The 20,268-nt window shown below is 36.3% G+C and overlaps 1 protein-coding gene across 2 annotated transcripts in view; it reads right to left on the bottom strand.

Annotated features, from left to right (window-relative positions):
- CUBN (cubilin) overlaps positions 1 to 20,268 on the bottom strand; it is a 225,935-nt gene that overhangs the window by 87,749 nt on the left and 117,918 nt on the right. The window contains exons 32-40 of one of the 2 annotated variants that reach the window (XM_037510673.1): positions 19,484 to 19,643; positions 17,851 to 17,964; positions 16,017 to 16,127; positions 14,848 to 14,976; positions 13,763 to 13,895; positions 6,411 to 6,616; positions 4,821 to 5,005; positions 3,500 to 3,667; positions 1,725 to 1,815 (exon numbers count right to left, since the gene is read on the bottom strand). In XM_037510673.1, coding sequence (XP_037366570.1) covers positions 1,725 to 1,815; positions 3,500 to 3,667; positions 4,821 to 5,005; positions 6,411 to 6,616; positions 13,763 to 13,895; positions 14,848 to 14,976; positions 16,017 to 16,127; positions 17,851 to 17,964; positions 19,484 to 19,643 — 1,297 coding nt within the window. Of the gene's footprint in view, positions 1 to 1,724; positions 1,923 to 3,468; positions 3,668 to 4,820; positions 5,006 to 6,410; positions 6,617 to 13,762; positions 13,896 to 14,847; positions 14,977 to 16,016; positions 16,128 to 17,850; positions 17,965 to 19,483; positions 19,644 to 20,268 lie in introns of both variants that reach the window. The other variant, XM_037510672.1, reaches the window with a different exon arrangement.

Here is a 20,268-nt window from a genome sequence, read left to right on the forward strand (position 1 = left end):
CTTTGTTTTCCCTGATCCTCACAACAAATCCATGAGGTAGATATTAGTCACTCTTTTACAGATTCTAAACAGACTTGCGGCCATTTAGTGACTTGTACAAGATCACATAGAAGAGAGGAAAAAGAGGACAATTCCCTGGGTTTGAACTTCCAAGAAAAATTATTGATGGAACAAAAATCAACTCAACAGGAAATGATTTCTTAAAGAATAGCTATAATTTACATTTGATGTGGATTTTTAAAAATTTCTTCTTGGTTTTGAACACTTGGACTATGTATGCAATGGCACATTTGAAAACATGATAAGCAATAAATTTATCATCCACAGGAATGCCTTGATGTGAGGAAAGATGATAGTTCTTCTGGGAGATGTGCTGATAGTTGATTATTGATAGAAAATAAGGGGTAAGTTATGGCTTATCACTTTGTCTTTTGTATGATTGATTTGTCTTTATTTAGTGTCCAACCTCAACAAACAGAAAATAAAACATCTCTACCATTTGATTTTCCTCACTATACTTAGTGTGGGTCTGTTTGAGGGACTAAATAAGAGAAAAACTTGCACCCTATCAACTTGTGAATCAAAATAAAACACTTATTTGTTTTGTCCACAAAATGATCTGAAACATTTTTCATTAATTTCACAAATTTAACAATTGGGGAATTCATAGAAAATTCATTTTTCTCATTTTTCATGGAAATAAGAAGATCCATAATACTCAGCCTGAATTCCTAGTAGCTGCCTCCTTGATTCTCCAGTTTAACACTTCACTAATTATCTTACTTGTTGTCTAAACAGGCACTTGAGATTGCAATAGCTTTATAATGTAGGGCAGTAGTTCTCAGACTTTAGAGACCACCATCATACCTGGAGGCAAGGATGGGGGTTAGGCAAGTGAAACACATTACAGGCAATATTTAAGGAGGTATCAAAGTTTTTGGAAATCAAGATAAATATCTTAGTGCAATATTTTAAAAATCAAAATGTAATATAAAATGATCCAGATATCAAAATTATAAATAAAGGCAGGATCTGACTGCATTATGCACAGTCCTGACTATTTTCCTCATCCTAACTTGGCCCTGCCTGGAGGGCCTTTTATCATTATATTTTATTATTGAGGTAACATTGGTTTACAACACTATGTGATTCAGAGGTATAGGATCACACTCCAATCCACTCCAGTCCACCCAAGTCCTCCACCAAAGTCCACTGCAACCCCTCACTATTTGCTCTCCTATCATTCCTTCCATAGCTTCTATTCCACAGTCAGATGTCAATTCAATACTTTCCTAACATTCTTCTGAAACTGTAGCCAATTCTAGTTTTTGATATTTTTTTTAAGATTTATTCATTTTTATATAAGAATTGGGGTACAGGCCAGAGATGCAGGGGTTAGAGGATTCACCAGAGACAGAATGGGAAACAGAACAGGCAGACGGACAGAAGTACACTGCTGAGAACAGCGGGCGAGACAGGAGGGGTTTGTCCTGCCATGTGGGTTTCTCCCTGGCTAGCTGGGAATCAAACTCGTGCTGCAGTGGCTGCGGATTGCTTCATAGGTTGCGTCTTAACCCCTGCCACCAGGGAGACCCTAGTTTTTGATATCTTTACTGACTTCTGGGAAATACCATGCAAAATTGAATAATTATTACTATAATTGAATGTAAGTAAATTTGTGTCAAGTTTAAAACTGGTAATTATTTTTTTTTAAAGTTTCTTACCATCTATTACCACAAGCTTGTCATAGTCACATGTTCTATGAGATTCGATGTCCAGGGAAAGTATATTGAGTTCTACCGTAGAATCAGGTGCCTGGATAAGCCATGAACAGTCAGCATTATTACTGTAGCTTTCAGGCCAGAGTGGGGAGAAAAGAAAGATGGGTGCATCTCCTGTCCTCAGGAACCCACCACAAGCACCTATGGAATGAAAAACAGTATCTTTGAAACACCTCTAATGGAAAATAAACAAGCATGGTCACCTTCAAGTGGTAATCCTATACTGAAATGGAACAATTAAAATAACCTTCTCAAAGAAATCTATAGTTTATTAAACCCACTGATTCAGACAGCTGTGTTTTCCATAGTTTTTTCTGTAAGGAATACATATCATATTCTATTTTTCCACTTTTATTTATTTATTATTTGTCAAGCATGAAGTAAGTGATTGCACTCCAGTAAATGGATATACATCATTAAGTTTTCACCAGTTTTTTGACATTTGGGTTGTTTCCCCTTTTTCATTATTATGAATAATGTTTCCATGAGCATTTGTGCAAAAATTTTTGCATAGACATATGTTTTACTTCTCCAAGATATATAAATAGGAGTTATATTTTTATTATGTAACTGTTTGATTATGTATCTAGCAATATATGTTTATATATTATATTATGTAAATATATATAATTTTTTCTTTTTCTCTTTTCCTCCAGGTAGGAAAACTAAGCTATCAGCAAGTTCACTAATTCTTTTTAGTGCTTGCTGAAATTTGCCATTGAGCACCTCCAGTGGATTTTTATTTCAGTTATTAAACTTTTAAATCCCAGAATTTCTAGTTGGTTGTCTTTTTTATAGTAATAGTTATCATTTTATCAATAAGCTCTATTTGATTAGACATGATTCCCAGATTTTTCTTTAATTTTTAGATATGGTTTCTTTCAGTTAACATATTTAAAATAGGTAACAAAGTCTTTAAGTAAGTGCAACATCTTGGCTTTCTCCAGCAGTTTCTATCAATTGCTTTTTTCTCCTTTACACATGCAATATTTTTCTATTTCTTTGTCTGTTTCATAATTTTTGCTTGAAAACTTAACAATTTATATAATACAACATGGCAACTCTGCGTATCAACGCCTCTTTCCAGCTTGTCACTGTTGTTTTAACTTATGTGCTTTAATTCTGTAGTGTCTGTATTCAGTTTTATGTGCAGCCATTGAAAGTCTGTGTTCAGGTTAGTGGTGAGTCACAATTAGACAAACATTCCTTTAAATGCCTTGAAACAAAAATTCTCTCAGTATTTGGTCAGCTTCACCTTAGCTACAAGTGTGATCACTACCATATGTGGTTATGGTGATAAATAATTGCCACCAATAGCTTTCAACATACACTGTAGGGCTAGGGCTGTTGGCACATAGAAAACTCTTAATCAGGTCAAAGACATATCCCAAGAATGGATCTTTTCTAAGAAGACAGGTCAAATAATGGAAATTCTTCAGGAATCGGATGTTTTCTGGAACTCCAAGCCTGCCTTACCTTTTCCAATGGACCTAGGCTGTAGGTTTTCCAATGGACCTAGGCTGTAGGATACCATAGTTGTGAGGTTACTAAAAGGCTACTACAAAACTGGGGTAGTGGAAGAAACAGGAATAGAAAATATTAACATGCTCTTGCTGAATTCAGCCATTTTTCTTGGCTTACATACATCTAATCCCTATAAGGAATTTCATTTTATTACCAAACGCACCTGTAGCAATGGTAGGTAAAGGTCCATTTACCAAAGAGTCATTCATTGCAAACCACTCCAGAAGGAATCCTTTCCCTGAGACTGAAGAGTCAGAAGAAAATTGAAATGTCAAAGAATTTCTAGTGGAGCTAAAAGATTCTGTCTGGGTACCACAGTAAGTTCCAATTAAGCGGGAGTGAGTACCAAGCCCATCATAAACCTGCATATAAAAAGATAGTAGAGCATTGAGTATCATTAATTTGTAAATCTTTCTTCATAAAAAGAGAACTATGATGATGTCTTTATATTATTACAATATCGTGGTGATGGAAAAACAATAGACAAATATTATATATCAGTTTAAAATAGAAAGTGCCATTAAATACGATTACAAATAAGTCAATGTGTCTTAAAATTATTTATAGCTTTGCCACAGAATTGTGTTAATAAATGCATTTTATGTGCTACAGTTCAATATGTGATTTACAGTAAAATCTGAGGGTGAAACAATAGGTACCAGGAGAGCTATACAACAGCACTTAATGAATATGCTTTGGAGTCTCGAAGGGAAGATTCAGGAACAACCTCCCAACCACTGCTTACCAAAGGAATTAAGGATGTCTTTATAATAGTCAAAAGAAAGTTTAAAATTTAGGTTAATTTTACTTTAAAAGGGGAAAAAAACAAGAAAGAGAAAGGTTTAATGAGAGATATTGGACAGGTCTCCTAAAGGAATCCATGTCACTACAGAATGGAGAAGCAGAATTAACAACAATGAAAGACTCACAGTTTTCAAGGGATCAGTATATTCAAAGCACTCAATATATCTTTGTCATTTGGCTTAAAATATTAAATTACCTACTTAGGAACATATTTTGTGATAGCTTCCACATATATATCATTGAGCATGATCTATTTTTCTGCATATGTGGATGGATGCCCTCTGACTACATTTCTTATTCTTCTCTCCATCTTCTCAGAAATAATTTGGATCAAATTCAATATAAGACATAACAAATTTCTCTACTGAAGCTTCCATACAAACTCAGTTTTTTACAGAATAATTGGATATAAAAATAGAAGAAATACTTGACTAGAAGAAATATATACATAACTAAGTTAGATATACTAAGATAAAGCCCAACAGGTAAATTACAATAATGCTAAAAAAACACACCTTAGAAACAGTATGGAATATAATAAACACAGTACCAGAATAACCTTTGCACAGGTAATCTAGAGGTATTAATCATGAATTGGGGCAAACCATCCTATGTGATTTTCAAATGCTTGAATAAATATTAACTTAGATTTATTTCAGCAAATAGAAATTCACCGAAATTTATAAATCTATATTACACTCAGAAACTCACCTGTAATTTGTCATAATAGCAGTTGTGTGTTGCTTCAATGTCCATCTCCAAGATTCTACCATGGATGAGTTGAGATGTGTTCACATTTACTATCCATTGGTAATTGGAGTTGTGGGGGTACTTTTGAGGCCATAAGGGAGATGCAATTTTCCCATGAGTTCCTACAATATTATCATTGCCAAATACTGGAAGGGAATCAGAGTCATAAATCAGACCAACGGAGAAGAGCTCTTTAATCAAATGAAAGAAACAAAAGGCAAGGGATGTTGAAAAGGATGGGCTTTTAATTGACTGTGATTTCTTTTCTGAACACTGAAAGAAATACTGCTTCCTTTTCGGTTTCTGCTACCTATTAATTCTTTGGAGAAGGCTGATTTTTGTGAATGGAATTCTATCTCCTTAGAAGGTTGAATGGTATGAAAAGAGGCAATAGCTCTCCATGTGAAAAGGGGTTCTCAGACTTCAGGGGACATGGGGACATGGATAGGGGTGGCTATCAGCCCCATTCTCTAATTTTGGCTTATCTATTTTACTTTGTTTTACAAAAGGATGGAATCTACTTCTTAAAATTCTGTAAGAGAAATTGACACTTTTGAACCACATATAGAACACCTAATTATGGACAAGTTGAGTAAGGAATAAAAAATATCTAACAGTTTATCCTATTTAAGAATACCCTGCTATAATACCTGATTACTTAAATCAATTCTAAAGTAATATTAAAAGTTTTTAATTTGAGGGATATAGAGTTTATGAGAGTAAATAAAACACATTTGATCTAAGTATACCAACTATGAAGCATAATACATTAGAAAACTCTAACACAATAACATAAAAATAATTTAATTTAGCATTAGGTAGAAACCACAGTTTAAAAAGAATATTAAAACCACTGAAAATGCTTTCCCTGGCTCTTACTGAGCCATTCACATACAGATCTTCCTCAACTTAAAACGGAGTTATTACAAACCCATTATAAGTTGAAAATATCTTGCCAACAATACATCTAACATATTAAGCACCAAAGCTTAGTCTAGCCTACTTGAAATGTACTGACAACATTGATATGAACCTACGGTTGGGGAATCATCTAACACAAAGTCCCCATTATATTAAAGTGCTGAATATTTCATGTAACTCACTGAAAACTTACTTGGAAGTGGAAACATAGGATGGGATATGAAAACACAAAACAAAATATCAAAAAATGCCTGTGACTGAGCACTCTGTACAGTTGGTTTACCATGATGTCATGTGGCTTACTGGGATCCGTGGCTTGAGGTCACTGCCCAGCATCATGACAGAATATACAGGTTGCTAGTCCAGGGAAAGCGCAAAATTCAAAATTTGAAGTGTGGCTTCTATTGAATATGTATCACTTTTGTACAGTTGTATATTTGAAAATTCTTAAGCCAAACCATCATAAATCATGAACATCTCTTATTATTTACTTTGATAAAGTAATTTACTTTAACAAAATAATTCCACAAAGATAATAAACATGGTTCTTAGTGCATTACTGAAAAATACATTGTCCTTTCTAATTTAAGACACATTTGGGAAACCATCACTAAAATAGGATCAACTTACATTTAGTAAATGTGGCCTGGAAGCCTATACCACTGCCTGAGCCATCGGAGACAAATCGGATCCACAGAATGTGTCCAACAATGGATGAATAGTTGACAGGGAGGATGTTTCCACAGTATCGTCCCACGAAGTGACCTGTTTCATTTCCTTCCCGGACCTCCACAAAATCCCTGCTGCAGTCCTGAGAATCCTCCAGCTGGAACGTTCTGAATTAAAAAAAAATTCAGGGGGATTAAATTGGTAGAATAAACTTTGGGACTATCCTGACTTACATGTTGGGTTAACCTGTTCACTTTTTAAATGCTTCCCTTAACTTTAATCACTATGCTTTCCAGCTAACTGAAAAAAATTCCTTCACTCAAATTTGTTGAAACTATTCAAAAGGTATACAGTCAGTCAATACACCACCTCCTTTCTAAGGGAAAAACTGAGCATATGGAAAAACTTTATCATATGTCAGAATATCAAAATTGTTATCAGAGCTATACAGTGGTATAAGAACTTTGAAGCAAAGGTATCATATTGATCATTGGACTTAGTAATAATTTAATGGGAAGATTCTTTGAGATAGAAATCTAAATATTAACTGTAGTTAAGCTACAGAAATGGTAAGCAGAGAATGCATACAAATAATGCACATATGCAGGAAAGGGTGGGACATTTAGAAATCCGTGAAAGTACTACTTTGGTTGTAATATTGAATACCTTTAAGAAAACATTAGGAGAAAAGGCTGGAGTGGTATGATGGGCTAATTTTGGCAGTGCTTAAATGCCAATTAAAGACATATGCATTCAATTTCTGGGAAGGTAGGGAAAAATAGGATTTGTTTTAATACAGAATGGTGCTCAAATGTGGGGCTTTCAACTTGTATTATAATGTGCAGTTATGATGAAATTGGGGAATGGGAGATAGGAAGTAATGTCTACATCATTTGCTTGTTATTAGTAACATAAATTACAGATGGAATAAGTAGATGGAATGCATAAATGCTAAGTGAATTCTTTTAAAACTTGGCCTTAATAATATTTTCAAGAATAGATTATATGTTGGGACACAACACAGATCTCAATAAATTTAAGAAGATTAAAACCATACAAACCAAGCATCTTTTCTGACCATAATGGTATGAGGTTAGAAATCAACTACAAGAAGAAAACTGGAAAAAACATAAATTCATGGAGATTAAACAACATGCTACTGAACAATTATTAGGACACTGAAGAAATCAAAGGAGAAATAAAAAATACCTGAATAAAAATTAGAATGAAAATATTAAATGGTAGGATCTTTGGGATATAGCAAAAGCAATACTAAGAGGGAAGTATATAGCAACACAAAATTATCTCAAGAAACAAGAAATAACAGAGCAGAAATAATTGAAACTGAAAAAAATACAAAGGATAGAGGAAAAAAAGAGCTAGTTTTTTTTTTTAAGTTGACAAATGAGACTATAGCAAACTAAAATGTTACTGCACAGTGAAAGAAGCAATCATTAAAACAAAAAGGCAGTCTACTGAATGGACGAAGATATTTGCAAATATATATCAGACAACAGCTTAATATCTAAAATAAACACTAGCACAACTCTACAACAACACAATGATGCAATCTGATAAAGAAATGGGCAGAGAAGCTAAATAGGCATTTTACAAAGAAGACAGTCAACAGACACAGTAAAAAGATGCTCTACATTACTTATTACTAGAGAAATGTAAGTCAAAATCATGATGAAATTTCACCTCACATCAGTTTGAACTGCTATTATCAAAAGTCAAGAAATGTAAATGTTGGTGAGGATATGGAGAAAAAGGAAAACTGGAGCACTGTTGGGTATGTATATTGGTGCAGCCACTATGGAAAACACTGTGAAAGTTCCTCAAAAAATTAGAAATAGGGGCCTCCCTGGTGGCATAAGGGGTTAAGATGCAGCACTACGAAGCTATCCAGAGCCACTGCAGCACGACTTTAATCCCTGGCCAGGGAGGTGACCCACATGGCGCAGCAGACCTCTCTTGCCTTGCCTGCTGCTTCCCTCAGCAGTGTATTTCAGTCAGTCTGCCTGTTCTGTTCCCCACTCTGTCTCTGGTGAATCCTGTCAACCCCCACATCTCTGGCCTGCACCCCAGCTCTTATATGCATAAATAAATAAATTTTAAAACAAATTAGAAATAGATCTACTATATGACCCACTAATTCTGCCTCTGGGTATTTTTCCAAAGAATATGAAAACTAATTTTGTAACAGGGTGGTCCCCAGGAAAGGGGGAGTTTCCAGGTTCCCTGCCCCACCCAAGGAAGGGTGGAGCTGAGCAGGAAGAGGAGAAGCTGCAGAAGAGACTGAGGAAGGAGGCAGGATGGAGCCTAGAGACACGTGAAGAAGCTGCGCTTGTCTTTTGGTCGTGGACGGGGTGACACAGATGTGGGTGAGACCCATGGGGAGGTGACAATGGCAGCTTTTATCTTGATGTTGATTTTGCTCTTTTCCTTCCGGGCTTGTTTGGTTGTTTCTGACTCTTTTCTGTGGGTCCCCACTGGAAGATGCTTTAGACTTGTGGCAGGCTTTGGGGCCTTGCTCTGGGCCGATCCCATATGGATGGAGTTTTACCCACGAGGAGACGGGTAACTTTGGGTGCTTCATTTAGAAACTAGACTCTTTGCCTTACCTGTATTGTTTCCTAGTTTTTATTAAAATTCCTTCCCATTAAAGTCTCATATGTTTTGTGTTGATGCGGCGGATGGCAGAACCCATTTAGAATAGGCAGGTTTGCGGGGTTTGGGCTGCCCCTCTCCCTGTCCTATAACAATTTGAAAATATACATGCACCCCATGTCTACTACAGCACTATTCACACCAAAATATGAAAACAACTCAAGTGCTTGATGACAGATAAATGGTTAAAGAAGTTACACACATACACACACACACACACCACACACCCACTGGAATACTACAACATACCCATAAAAGAGATGAAATTTTGCCATTTGTGATAGCATGGATGAATGCTAGGATTATGCTAACTAAGTGGAATAAATCAAAAGGAGATAGACAAATGCCATGTGGTTTCATCATTTGTGGACCATAAGGAAACAAATCAAATGAACAAATCAAACAAACCCATAGACTCTGAATGAATGGTGGTTACCAGATGGTAAAGGAAGGTTTGGTACAGGTAAAGGGATTGATTGATTGATGGTGGGTGTGGTGTGAACATATAGTTGTTGAGATGAGAAACTGCACACCTGAAGCCTATACAGTGCAGTAAACTAATGCTACCTCAATTAAAGAAATAATGGAGGCAGGGTGGGATAGAGAGAAGGGAGAAGGGAAGGAGGGAGCAAGGGAGCAAGTCTGAGACTCTAGGGAAGGAAAAAATTCCTTGCAAATAGAAAATGTACTTCTCTGTTGTGTGTATCTTTCATAATGTGCAACATAATATACTGCATAATTTCACAAGGTGGTAAGTATAGTGCTTTCATCTAGATAATGGATTAGGATGCATAAGTTAGACTGGAGTCTCTGGGCACCTGAAACCCCACTATGGGATCCTGTACCAGGCACACTTCTGAGCATTACACTGTGAACAGAACACTGGAATAAACTGCTCTGTAGCTCTAATCTCTCAAGTCAGATACCAGCATTGGTCTCTCACTAGATGAACAGTGGGCTTCTGGCTATCAAAGTCCTATTAAGTCAAGTTACTACAGTACAGATCATCTGGATCTACATTCTAGACACAGATTTAGCAGCAAGCTATGGCTGATAACTGAGCAGCAGAAGAAATCACATTAGACTAAGCAATCTACACATTTGTCTTTACCCCAATGGTCTTCCTTGACAATTTGATTTTTCATAATACAAAATTTATATCTACAATCATTTTCAGCATAGAATTGTTCTTAATCCATCTTTAGGATGACTGGTAAATTTGGTGCTTAAGTTCAGTCTCATATTTTATTACCCATTATATTATCAACAATGTGAAACATGCTAAAATTGTTTTCTTCTGCTTCTCAGAATACAGGAAGTGAAGAAAGGGAGACCATTTTCTTCAGCAGGTCATTTACATGAAATTGCCTCCAAAACCTTCCCACTCAAGTGCAAGACAAGGTTCAGTAAAATCAGCATCACCACAGAGTTTGTGAGAAAAGAAGAATCAAGGGCCTTCCCTGGTGGCACAGCGGTTGAGCGCTGGGCTGCAAAGCTGCCCACAGCCTCTGCGGCGCCTGTTCGATCCCTAGCCACCGGCGAGGGTCCCACATGGTGCGCAGACCTCTCCTGCCGCCTGCTGCTCCCCTCAGCAGTGTATTTCGTCAGTCTGCCTGTTCTGTTCCCCTCTCTGGCTCTGGTGAATTCTCTCACCCTCCCGCGCTTCTGCCTGTACCCAGTGCTTGTATAAATAAATAAGTAAATCTTAAAAAAAAATTAAAAAAAAAAGAAAAGAAGAATCATGTCCCACCACCCAACTGAATCAGAAAGTGAATTATGGGTGATAAATATATATATTGAAGCTTGGTCAGGGGACCAGCAGATTACTAAGTGCAGACCTTTTACTGTCTTAGAACCAGACTGGCATAATCTAGCACTAAATGCCAAAAAAGGCATTTCTTCATGAACAATGATAATGCAGATACCGATAAGATTCAAGTTATATATTTTTAAAATGTTTTATTATTCTTGGAAGTCTTTGTTTTAAGCCAGCACATTTTGTAAGCAAATCTAACTATCCTCTTTCCAAAAGACTCTGGCTAAGAACTATTTGTAAAAAATATGATGTGGAAAAGAAAAACCAAGCACAATCACTGTTTCTCATTATCTCATTTTGATTCTTGAAAAAAGATCAATCACTTTCTAAAAAAAAAAAAAACACTATGTGTATAAAATGCATGCTTTCTGTTAATTTCTTTAAATATCTGTTTTAGAAAAAACTCCTGTTTAGGTTTTATTTCTCCCCTCCCTTTTGATACAGACTCAATCATAATTTCTCCAGTTTTTCTCCCTTCTCTATTTCACCACAGTGTCCACAAGCCAAAACCCATGTTTTAGATCTTGACATGTTCCATATGCTTCTCATATGCCTCTCACACACCCCAGGGGGATGTTTCCAAGCACCCATCTGGATACAGTTTAGACAGGGCAGAAATAACTCGCAGGACTTGCCATAAAACCCTTCTCATTATCATCCACATAAAGAGGAACATCTTGCATGGTACAAATTTTGTTTTAAAAATGAAACTCAAGCAAGTAACACACAATAATCAAAATCAAGTTGCTATGGATGAAAAAGGAAAGAGCTGAGTCACTAAGATTTGTCTATATAATAATTTGGATTTAGTATTCAACTAGTTTTTGTGTTATCTTCCATCTTATAGAAGGAGAGACCTTTATTATCCATTTGGATTTAGCTGTGAACTTCCACACAAGTTACTTTAGAAGTAACAGTGTGAGAGGATTTGATATTCTTTGCACATCTGGTATGACCAACCTGTGCTGTATAGGTCAAGCCTGACATCTTTAATCCCATCAGTGGTCCTATATTTTTGTTATGATTATCCCCTGAAGCTGAGATGAATCTTTCTAAGATGTACAGAAATAGTTTCTTGACACTACTTTAGTAATTCATCAAGAAATGGGATGATTTCTTTCCTTTATTTAACATAGACGAACTGGGGGATAGGCCAGAGGTGCAGGGGGTGAGAATATTCACCAGAGACAGGGTGGGGAGCAGAACAGACAGATCTGTTGAAATACATTGCTAAGAGGAGCAGCAGGTGAGACAGGAGATGTCTGCTGCACCATTTGTGGGCTATTGAACCCAGGCTGTATCGGTGACAGTGCTGAGACATAACCCCTATGCCACCAGGGAGCCCCAGATGTTTTCATTCTTAAACATCTTCAATACTGAGCTCTATGGCTGGCAACCACTAAATAGCAGACTGATCAGCAATACAGAGGTGGTAGAGATCAAAAGGAAAAAGGACAAAGAAGGAAGCACATTTATTGGGTGATTATGAGTCCTGGGAAGCCATCTGAAGGACTTGATTTTTTTCATAAGGACAGTGATCATGTTTTATTCATAATTTTATATAGTAAAGTATCATATACAAGCTTTATATATATATATATTCCTATATCTAGCATAGGAATAACAAGTGCCATCTATAGACCTACAACATAGTAGGGGCTTAATAAATATTTGTTTAATAAAGGAAAATATAAATATATATATATTTATAAAATATATCAGGTAAAAATTACATACATAGATTTTTCCCCATATAATACTCTGTGCAGTAGTAAAAACAAAAGCAAACAAAACTTCTTTCCCATGTGGCAGCTTAAACTTGCATTGCCTTTCAGGCCTCAGAGGTTGTCTTTGTTTTAGCACAATGCCTTTTGTACCCAGAGGAGGCACTGTCTGATTGATGTACTGAAAGAAAGCAACTTGAGAGGTTTCAATGTGGTCAATAAATAGGACTGTTCTCTTATTTTAATCTGTTCTTAATGCACATAATGGCATGTCTAGGAGGAGGAGCAAGACTCTTTTTGAATAAATAGGCCAGTGTCCTCAAAACAATCCTCTTCTCTCAAACATAAGTTACTGATTATATTCTCTTCAAAAACAGAATTAGCAATGCTAACCACAGCTTAATAATCATAAGAGTATAATAAATAATATTGAATTTAAAAACCAAAATTTTATCACTCAGTATTGGTTAAGCATTATTACAATGTACATCTCATAGGTCGCTCTCAGTTGATTGATTTAAAAAGTTCTACCATGTGTTTTTTTTTTACTATCTCTAGAAAATACATTAGTGTTTTTTATTTAATCTAAGACTACTCTGAATGTGGTCCTTCCTACTGCTAATTTCATATTCATTGTCCATATTCAAAAAATCAATTATGTAATCAACCACTAAGATCTAGAAAACTTCCAAAATCATTCTCTTGGTAAGAGTAGAAAGAAAGGTAGATTAGGGTGGGAATAAGGTATATGAGTGAAGGTCTGTAATGGGGATTCTTTGCAAGAACCTAAGTGTTCCTAATTTAACCAAAAGAGATAAAATTACCATACTCTGAAAAAGACCATTCCACAAATTAATGCACCCAGAGCTCTGGTTTATACTTCTGGTAATGTTAGGCAGGACCCTAGAGAATTTTAAAGCTATTTATAACTGAAACTATGATTAAAACAGAGGAAACTTGGAAGCAGACTTCCTCAAGTTCCCACCGTATTCTTAACAGTTGCTTGGACACATATGCTGTTAGTTGTCCTTCTTATTAGGAACAGTGCTTCCTTCCTGCAGATTCATTCTCACTGAAACAATACACCATAAAAAAAGATTTACATAAAAGACAGCTGGAGCCGGTTGCCAGGGGAACTGACAATGTTCCAGACACATTCCACATTATGGGGATAAACTTCTGGGTAGCCAGGGCTGTTGAAGGTGCCTTCAATCATGTGGAAGGTTCCACCACAAGCTGGAAGAAAAGAAACAAAGTCAGTGCCAGAGCAATGCTCTATTACAAGACATCTTAAAATAAAGGAGAGAAAATACTAGAGAAACTGAGTAGCTTCAAAGATCCTAGTTCCATTTTACATTAAAAAAATATGCTTGTCATATATAATAAGGAAGAATCTCAAATGTTAAATTTAAAAGTTTCAGGATATGGTGGATTCATAGGAATCCTGGTAGCTTCTTTTCCAAAAGTCTTTTCTCCCTTTGAAGTATTTTATGAAAAAAAAAAAAAGAAAAGAAAGAGACTTTTTTCAGGATGATTTTTAACCTCAGTCTAGAACACAAGGCAGCATTCCAGCTTTTCCTAGAACACTGAAATATACACACAAATCTTCTAGGTGTTCTATGTCTTTCGGCTGTTTCTAACAAGGAAGCTGGCAGCTGACAAATAGCACTCTCCTGGCCAAGAGACAGAATTGGTAGACCTCCTTCCTATCTGCTCCCCATCCTGCCTGGTGACAACACTCAGACCCTGCCTGACCCCAACTGGAGTTGTCTGTCAAGACATGCTGTTGGACATTGTCAGCAGGGGCTGCCTTAACAAGATTATCATGAAAGAGAACAAGACACTAATAAACAAACCATCCAAGATCATTCCAACCAGTTGTCCCTATTCCAGATTTCAGTGCAAGCATCACTAGCCCTAATAGCCAAGGGATGGAAACAACCTGAGTTTCATCAGGTAAATGAATAAAGAAAATGTGCTATATCTTTTACGCTTATGTTACTGCAATGTAATTCTGTAATGTTAGCATTCGCAGGTTTGTTAGACTCATTTGTAAGAAGGGAAGGTTAGTCACAGGAGTAATCCTGTGACTGTTCCAATTCTGAAGGCAATAGAGTTCTAAATAAGAAAGAAAGGATTTCAACCACATTCCTCTTAAGCTAATAGAGCCATTTCTAATGTTTCCTACCTGATGATGATGCAGCGTATGTAGCATGAAAACCATCATAGGTGGCTCTAGAGTTAGAGACAAATCTCAGCATCAGAGCATTGCTGAAGGAAGTGATGGGATGGGGCATGGAGGTGCCACAAAAGCGACCTAAATAATGAAGATAAAGACAAGAATGATGGATGACATGACTCAGGTGGGCACTATTTCCACGAAATGTCTATACTAGAGTCACTAGAGATCAAAGTATACAGAAGAAATTATTATTAGGGCTAATGGTTCAGTAAAAAAACTGAGAATTAATAATAGACAATTATTAATCCTTCCAGTGTAGGAGTGATCATTTATAACTGTTAATAAAGAACACTAAGGAGAACTGGGGAAAATGTAAATGATCTGGCTTCAAAGTAACTAATGCTAAAGTCTCTAGCAGAGCAGGGACTCACACACATAAATGCACTCATGATTAAAAGCAATCTGTCATAGCAGAGCAAGGCGCGGATACTGGAGCCAGAACACCTGGGTTCAGCTCCTGGCTCTGCCATTAACTAGTTATATGACCTGAGGCAAGTAACCTACTTCCTTATGCCTTAGTTGAGACAAGAGAATATCAATAATAATAACTCTATATTATAAAGGTATGAGGATTGATTGAGTTACTATTTATAAAGTTCTTAGAATAGTATTCAACACAAGATTAGTGCCATAAGTGTTTAAATATAATATACATATAATATTGCACATAACATAACAATAAACTAGAAACTAGATAAATAATAGATAGCCCTAGATAAATAATTTTCTATTTCACTGGGAAACTAAGCAGAATTCCAGTTTGTTTGTTTCCACTGAGAACAAAACCAGGGAAATAAAAAGCTCTACTTGAGTATTTTCATAGAATGTTAATAATGCTGGAATGGATTGAATTTTACTAATACCTAAAGCAGTCATAACTATTAAAATTTTTGTAAGGCCATAAACTATTCATGTCCTTGAATATGAACAAGCTGAGTTTTTTGAACCCTGCATTAACTTATATTTCCTTATCCTCTAATTATCTTAACTTGGGTTTGTGCTGCGCTTCTTATTGATTGGAAACATTCTAACCTTGAATGACAGCACATGATACATAAGCATATAAATAAAACCCAGTCAATGCCATAGATGTAAATAAATGAGTGCAGCAGTACCTCTGACAGGGGCATCATCATCATTGCCATCCAGTATTTCCAAAAAGTCCTGGGTACAGGTGGTGCTGCTTTCAAGTGTGAAGTGAGTAAAGGAGAGGGTGATATGGTTGACTGTAAGAAAAAAAAAAAGAGAGTATTAAATAAAGTATTGGCAAACAGAACATGCAGGGAGAGAAATTTTACCTCTGATAGTTTCACATGAGGAGTTTCCAGCAGAGAAGCACAAATTGGGAAGATTTGTAGACTGGTTAGGTAGGTGAAGAGGAAAAAGTGACTCTATGCTAAAAGGTTTTCTTGGAAGAGTAACAGAATTAATGTTTTTAAAAATGTCTAGAGAATCTGACATGCTGGCAGTAATAAATAAGAGGTTCATTTTATGGATATGGGGAAAGTCTTGTTGGAATATATTGTCTTTATACATTATAAGTCATCACTGTTTTGCCTCACAAGAATTCTTCTTGATAGGATAGCTAATAGGATATTTTCCTTAAAGACCTGTGTTTCTAAATCATTTACCCTTTCCTCCTGGCAGTCATAACCCAGCACTCACTGTTTTACTGTAAGGTCAAAGCCAGCACCCTGAGAGTTCAGAGCCATTTATAAGGAAGGCTTTGAATTACTTGCAAAACAACAAGTAATTGGGTAAGTTTTCCTTTTGTTATTCTTCCAGGATTCCTAATTTCCAGAATAGAATCTGTTCCTGCTGTCCTTTAATAAGTGAGATCTTTCAAAGAGATGATGTGCTAGTCATGAGGTGCAAAACTGCTCAACTCAAAGGCAGGGTGTTCCTTATCAAAGGCTCAGTTTTTGACCAGCAACTTCCTTTAGTGCTTCAAATCCCCCCTTGTACAGTTGGCTGAGGATTATATCACCAATCTCCAAATGAATGCATTTAATAAAGATATCCATTTGTTAACTCTTAAGGTCCCTAGGAAAATTGCTAGAGAATATTTAAGCCAAAAGTGCTTCCATTTTTAGATTAGCTTATGGGGCCACATTAACTTAAGTGATTCTCCTTTTATCACACCGATCATTAATTATAGAGCAGAATCAAGAACCTAATGCCTTTCCCACATTAGCCTGAAATCATAAAATTTTTCCTGTAACCTCAAAAGAGGGCAGGAGTTAAAATGGTTCAAGGATCACCCTTCTCATTGTAGTCATTTTGCTTCAGTACTGAGAGGAACTTTTCATTTTTCTCACTCTGTAAAATGTGGACAGTAATTCTTACTATCAGATTGTTACCAGGTCCGAAAATAAGATTCTAGGATCCTAAAAAAATAATGTAAGCATTTATGGGACATTTTAACACAAGTAATACTGGAAAGACCAGGGTTTACAACTAGCTTTCACTTTCATTAAAGATCAATAGGCTCCTGGCATTGCATTCCCAAACTCTGAGTCATTAATTCCTGAGTTTATGGTTTTTATTATTCATTTATTCATTTAGCAACTTCCTTGAGAATCCACCGCAGTCAAGGTACATGTGTCAAAAACTACTTATTTATTAATTATTTTTGCTTGTCCCCAATCATCTCACAATCTTGTTGATACAGCAAGATTATAGGTTTTGTGTGACTTTCTTTTCCTGTGCTAAGCCTTACAATTTTTATAGGGGCTTAAAATGTTTTTAATTGAGAACAAACAGCAAAAACTACTTTGTTATTGGGTTAGGAAATGTATGTTCTCATTTACATCAGTAACAGATTTTAAAAAAAGAAAGGAAGGTCACCAATTGTTACCGTGAAGAGATAAGAACATTAGTCATAGGTGGATTTTTCCCATGGACACCATCCATCCTGGATACTCTTTCTTTTTTATTTTTGTTACTTACATGGAGGTTGAGCTTGAATTATCCAGCTGCAGTTCTGATTGTTTGGATACTTGGCAGGGAACATTGGAGAGGATATAGTATCAACAGAGTTGGTGAGGATATAGCTTCCACAGGCTGAGAAACACAAACACACATACACACTCTTCATATACTTTTGATTTCTACTGACTGTACAAAACAATTATTTGATGAATGAAAATATAAATGATTTGTCCCTTATTTCTGAAATGCATGCCAAGGAAGTTTTCTGCCAAGAAAGCTACACATAAACCATGAGAAAATGGGAATGCACTACACATTTATGACAGTATCTTCAATTACAGGAAATGAAGAATGACATAGAACAACAGGTTAAGTGGCTATGAATTGGTTGAATCGTTCAAAACTCTGGCGTTGATTCACTTACTCTACTCACTCATCAATTACAGGTATAGGGATAATCTCTTTATGAATGAATTCTTTTTCTTTTTTTTTTTTTTTTTTCAGAAAATAAGTACTCAATTGAACATGACTTCACAAGAATGGTGGTGCATTATCAGAGAAGCCCAAAATTCTGAGAGCGTTCCGAAGAGGGTGATTCTGTTGCCAGCTGGAGAGTGGAAGAGGCACTTCACATAGTGACTAAGGCAGGAATTGTAGATGGGGAAGAGTAGATGATGGAGAGAGTGTGATCAGAGCTGGGCTTCTGTCAGTTGACTTTGGAGAGAGATGGAGAAATGGTAGGTAAGGTGTCCAAACAGCCCAGATAAGACATATGGGGGATTTTTCATTATGAGGTAAAATATAATAGATTAATTAAATGAAAAAAATAAAGATTTCCTTTATTTTAAAAGCAGAGAGTAATTTGATTTATCCAGTTTGTCTTGCTCTTAATGTGTCTTTTGAAGATCTCAATGCAGAACTTATCCTAAAGCGCCTAAAGTCAAGGCACTTTACTATATAAAATAAGAAGGCCCGCTGAGACAGACTAAATGACTAAACAAACTAACCTTATTTGAAATTACAAGGTTATCTGAATAAATCTCAGATACTGAAGCCAACCCACAACACTTTCAGTTATGGGCTCCAGCTCTGAAAATGGGATAAAGCACTAATCTTCGAGAATGTCCTGATTAAAGCAAAAGGTGAAAAGGTCTAGTAAGACAAACTGAAAAATAGTGATTTAAGAACAAAAACAATAGAAACAACACTAACTTCTCTGTTGAAAAATGGAAGGATCTGGAAATGAAGAAAACCACTACCTTGAATGTTAGAATCTTGATTCTACATTACAAGCAAGTCTTGTAATTTATAGTGGTGTATCTCTTTCTAGCTACAATCTTGAACAGATGGTAGACATAAATGGATTTGGATTAAAAACTCTTTTACAGTGTCTCTAACATTAAAGGTCCTTTCAAGTATTATTCTGAAAACTTATTTGAGAGCAACAAAGGAAGATTTAAAGGGAGCTGGCATCATTTAAGATAAATAAGAGTAAAGCTAAAAGCATCAACAGTTGGAATAATTGCAAGTCATAGTTCCCTTGTTAAATGTTGCATGTTAAGTAGAAATTTCTGAGGACAGGTCTCATTTTTATGGTGACACAACGGGTATACCTAAGAACTGATTGCCTGTGCCTCCTCACAGTACTTGCCTTGTCTGAAGTGAGCTCGGAAGCCCCTGTTTTGTCTGGAAGGGCCAGACTGAAATCTCAGAAAGAGGGTGTTTCCTGAAGAGAAGACGGGGTTAGGCAGCTGCTGTCTTCCACACACACCAACAAGACGAGTAGTTGCAGAGCTTAAACCATCATACACCTGCAAAGAAAGATATCAGGGATGATAGGGTCTCAGAACCTCAGATTTACACTCTAATAACCACGTTCCATGGTATCTATGCGCACTGGTGAGCTAGTAGAAAACACATTTTATTGTCTTGTCACTCAGTCCCAGGGACATGTCAGTTTCTTTGGTCTTTTCCAAGGATTTCAGCAGGAGAGTCTCTACCAGAGCCACTACCAGATCTCTAGATATCTTTATAGATACCGTCATTTTCACAGCCCTCCTTCCTCCTTCAACTCAAGAGCAATGACATCATGACCACACCCACAATATGTGCTGAAAATATTTGGTGCAAGATTGAATAGATGAGCAAATTGGTAAGGGATCATGAGTAACCATTCCTTTTCAGAAACCCAACATTTTTTGCTATTTATAGGGCTGTGGTCAAGAAAGAAGTGAATTTCAGAATTCTTTCAAATGATACAGTTATATGAGGCTCACGTAGAAAATGATCTCATTAATTAAAAAATGCACTAGGTTCCACTGTGCAATCTGACTGAGATGGTGGGACTTAGCTGACCCTCTGTACATACCAGTAGAATACAATTTACATTAAGTTCACCCAAAATCACCATTCTGGCTTGAAAAATTGAAGCATGCT

Source organism: Talpa occidentalis, unplaced genomic scaffold (genome assembly GCF_014898055.3).
Source record: "Talpa occidentalis isolate TD23 unplaced genomic scaffold, MPIMG_talOcc4v2.1 talOcc4.14, whole genome shotgun sequence".
NCBI classification, from domain to species: domain Eukaryota; kingdom Metazoa; phylum Chordata; class Mammalia; order Eulipotyphla; family Talpidae; genus Talpa; species Talpa occidentalis.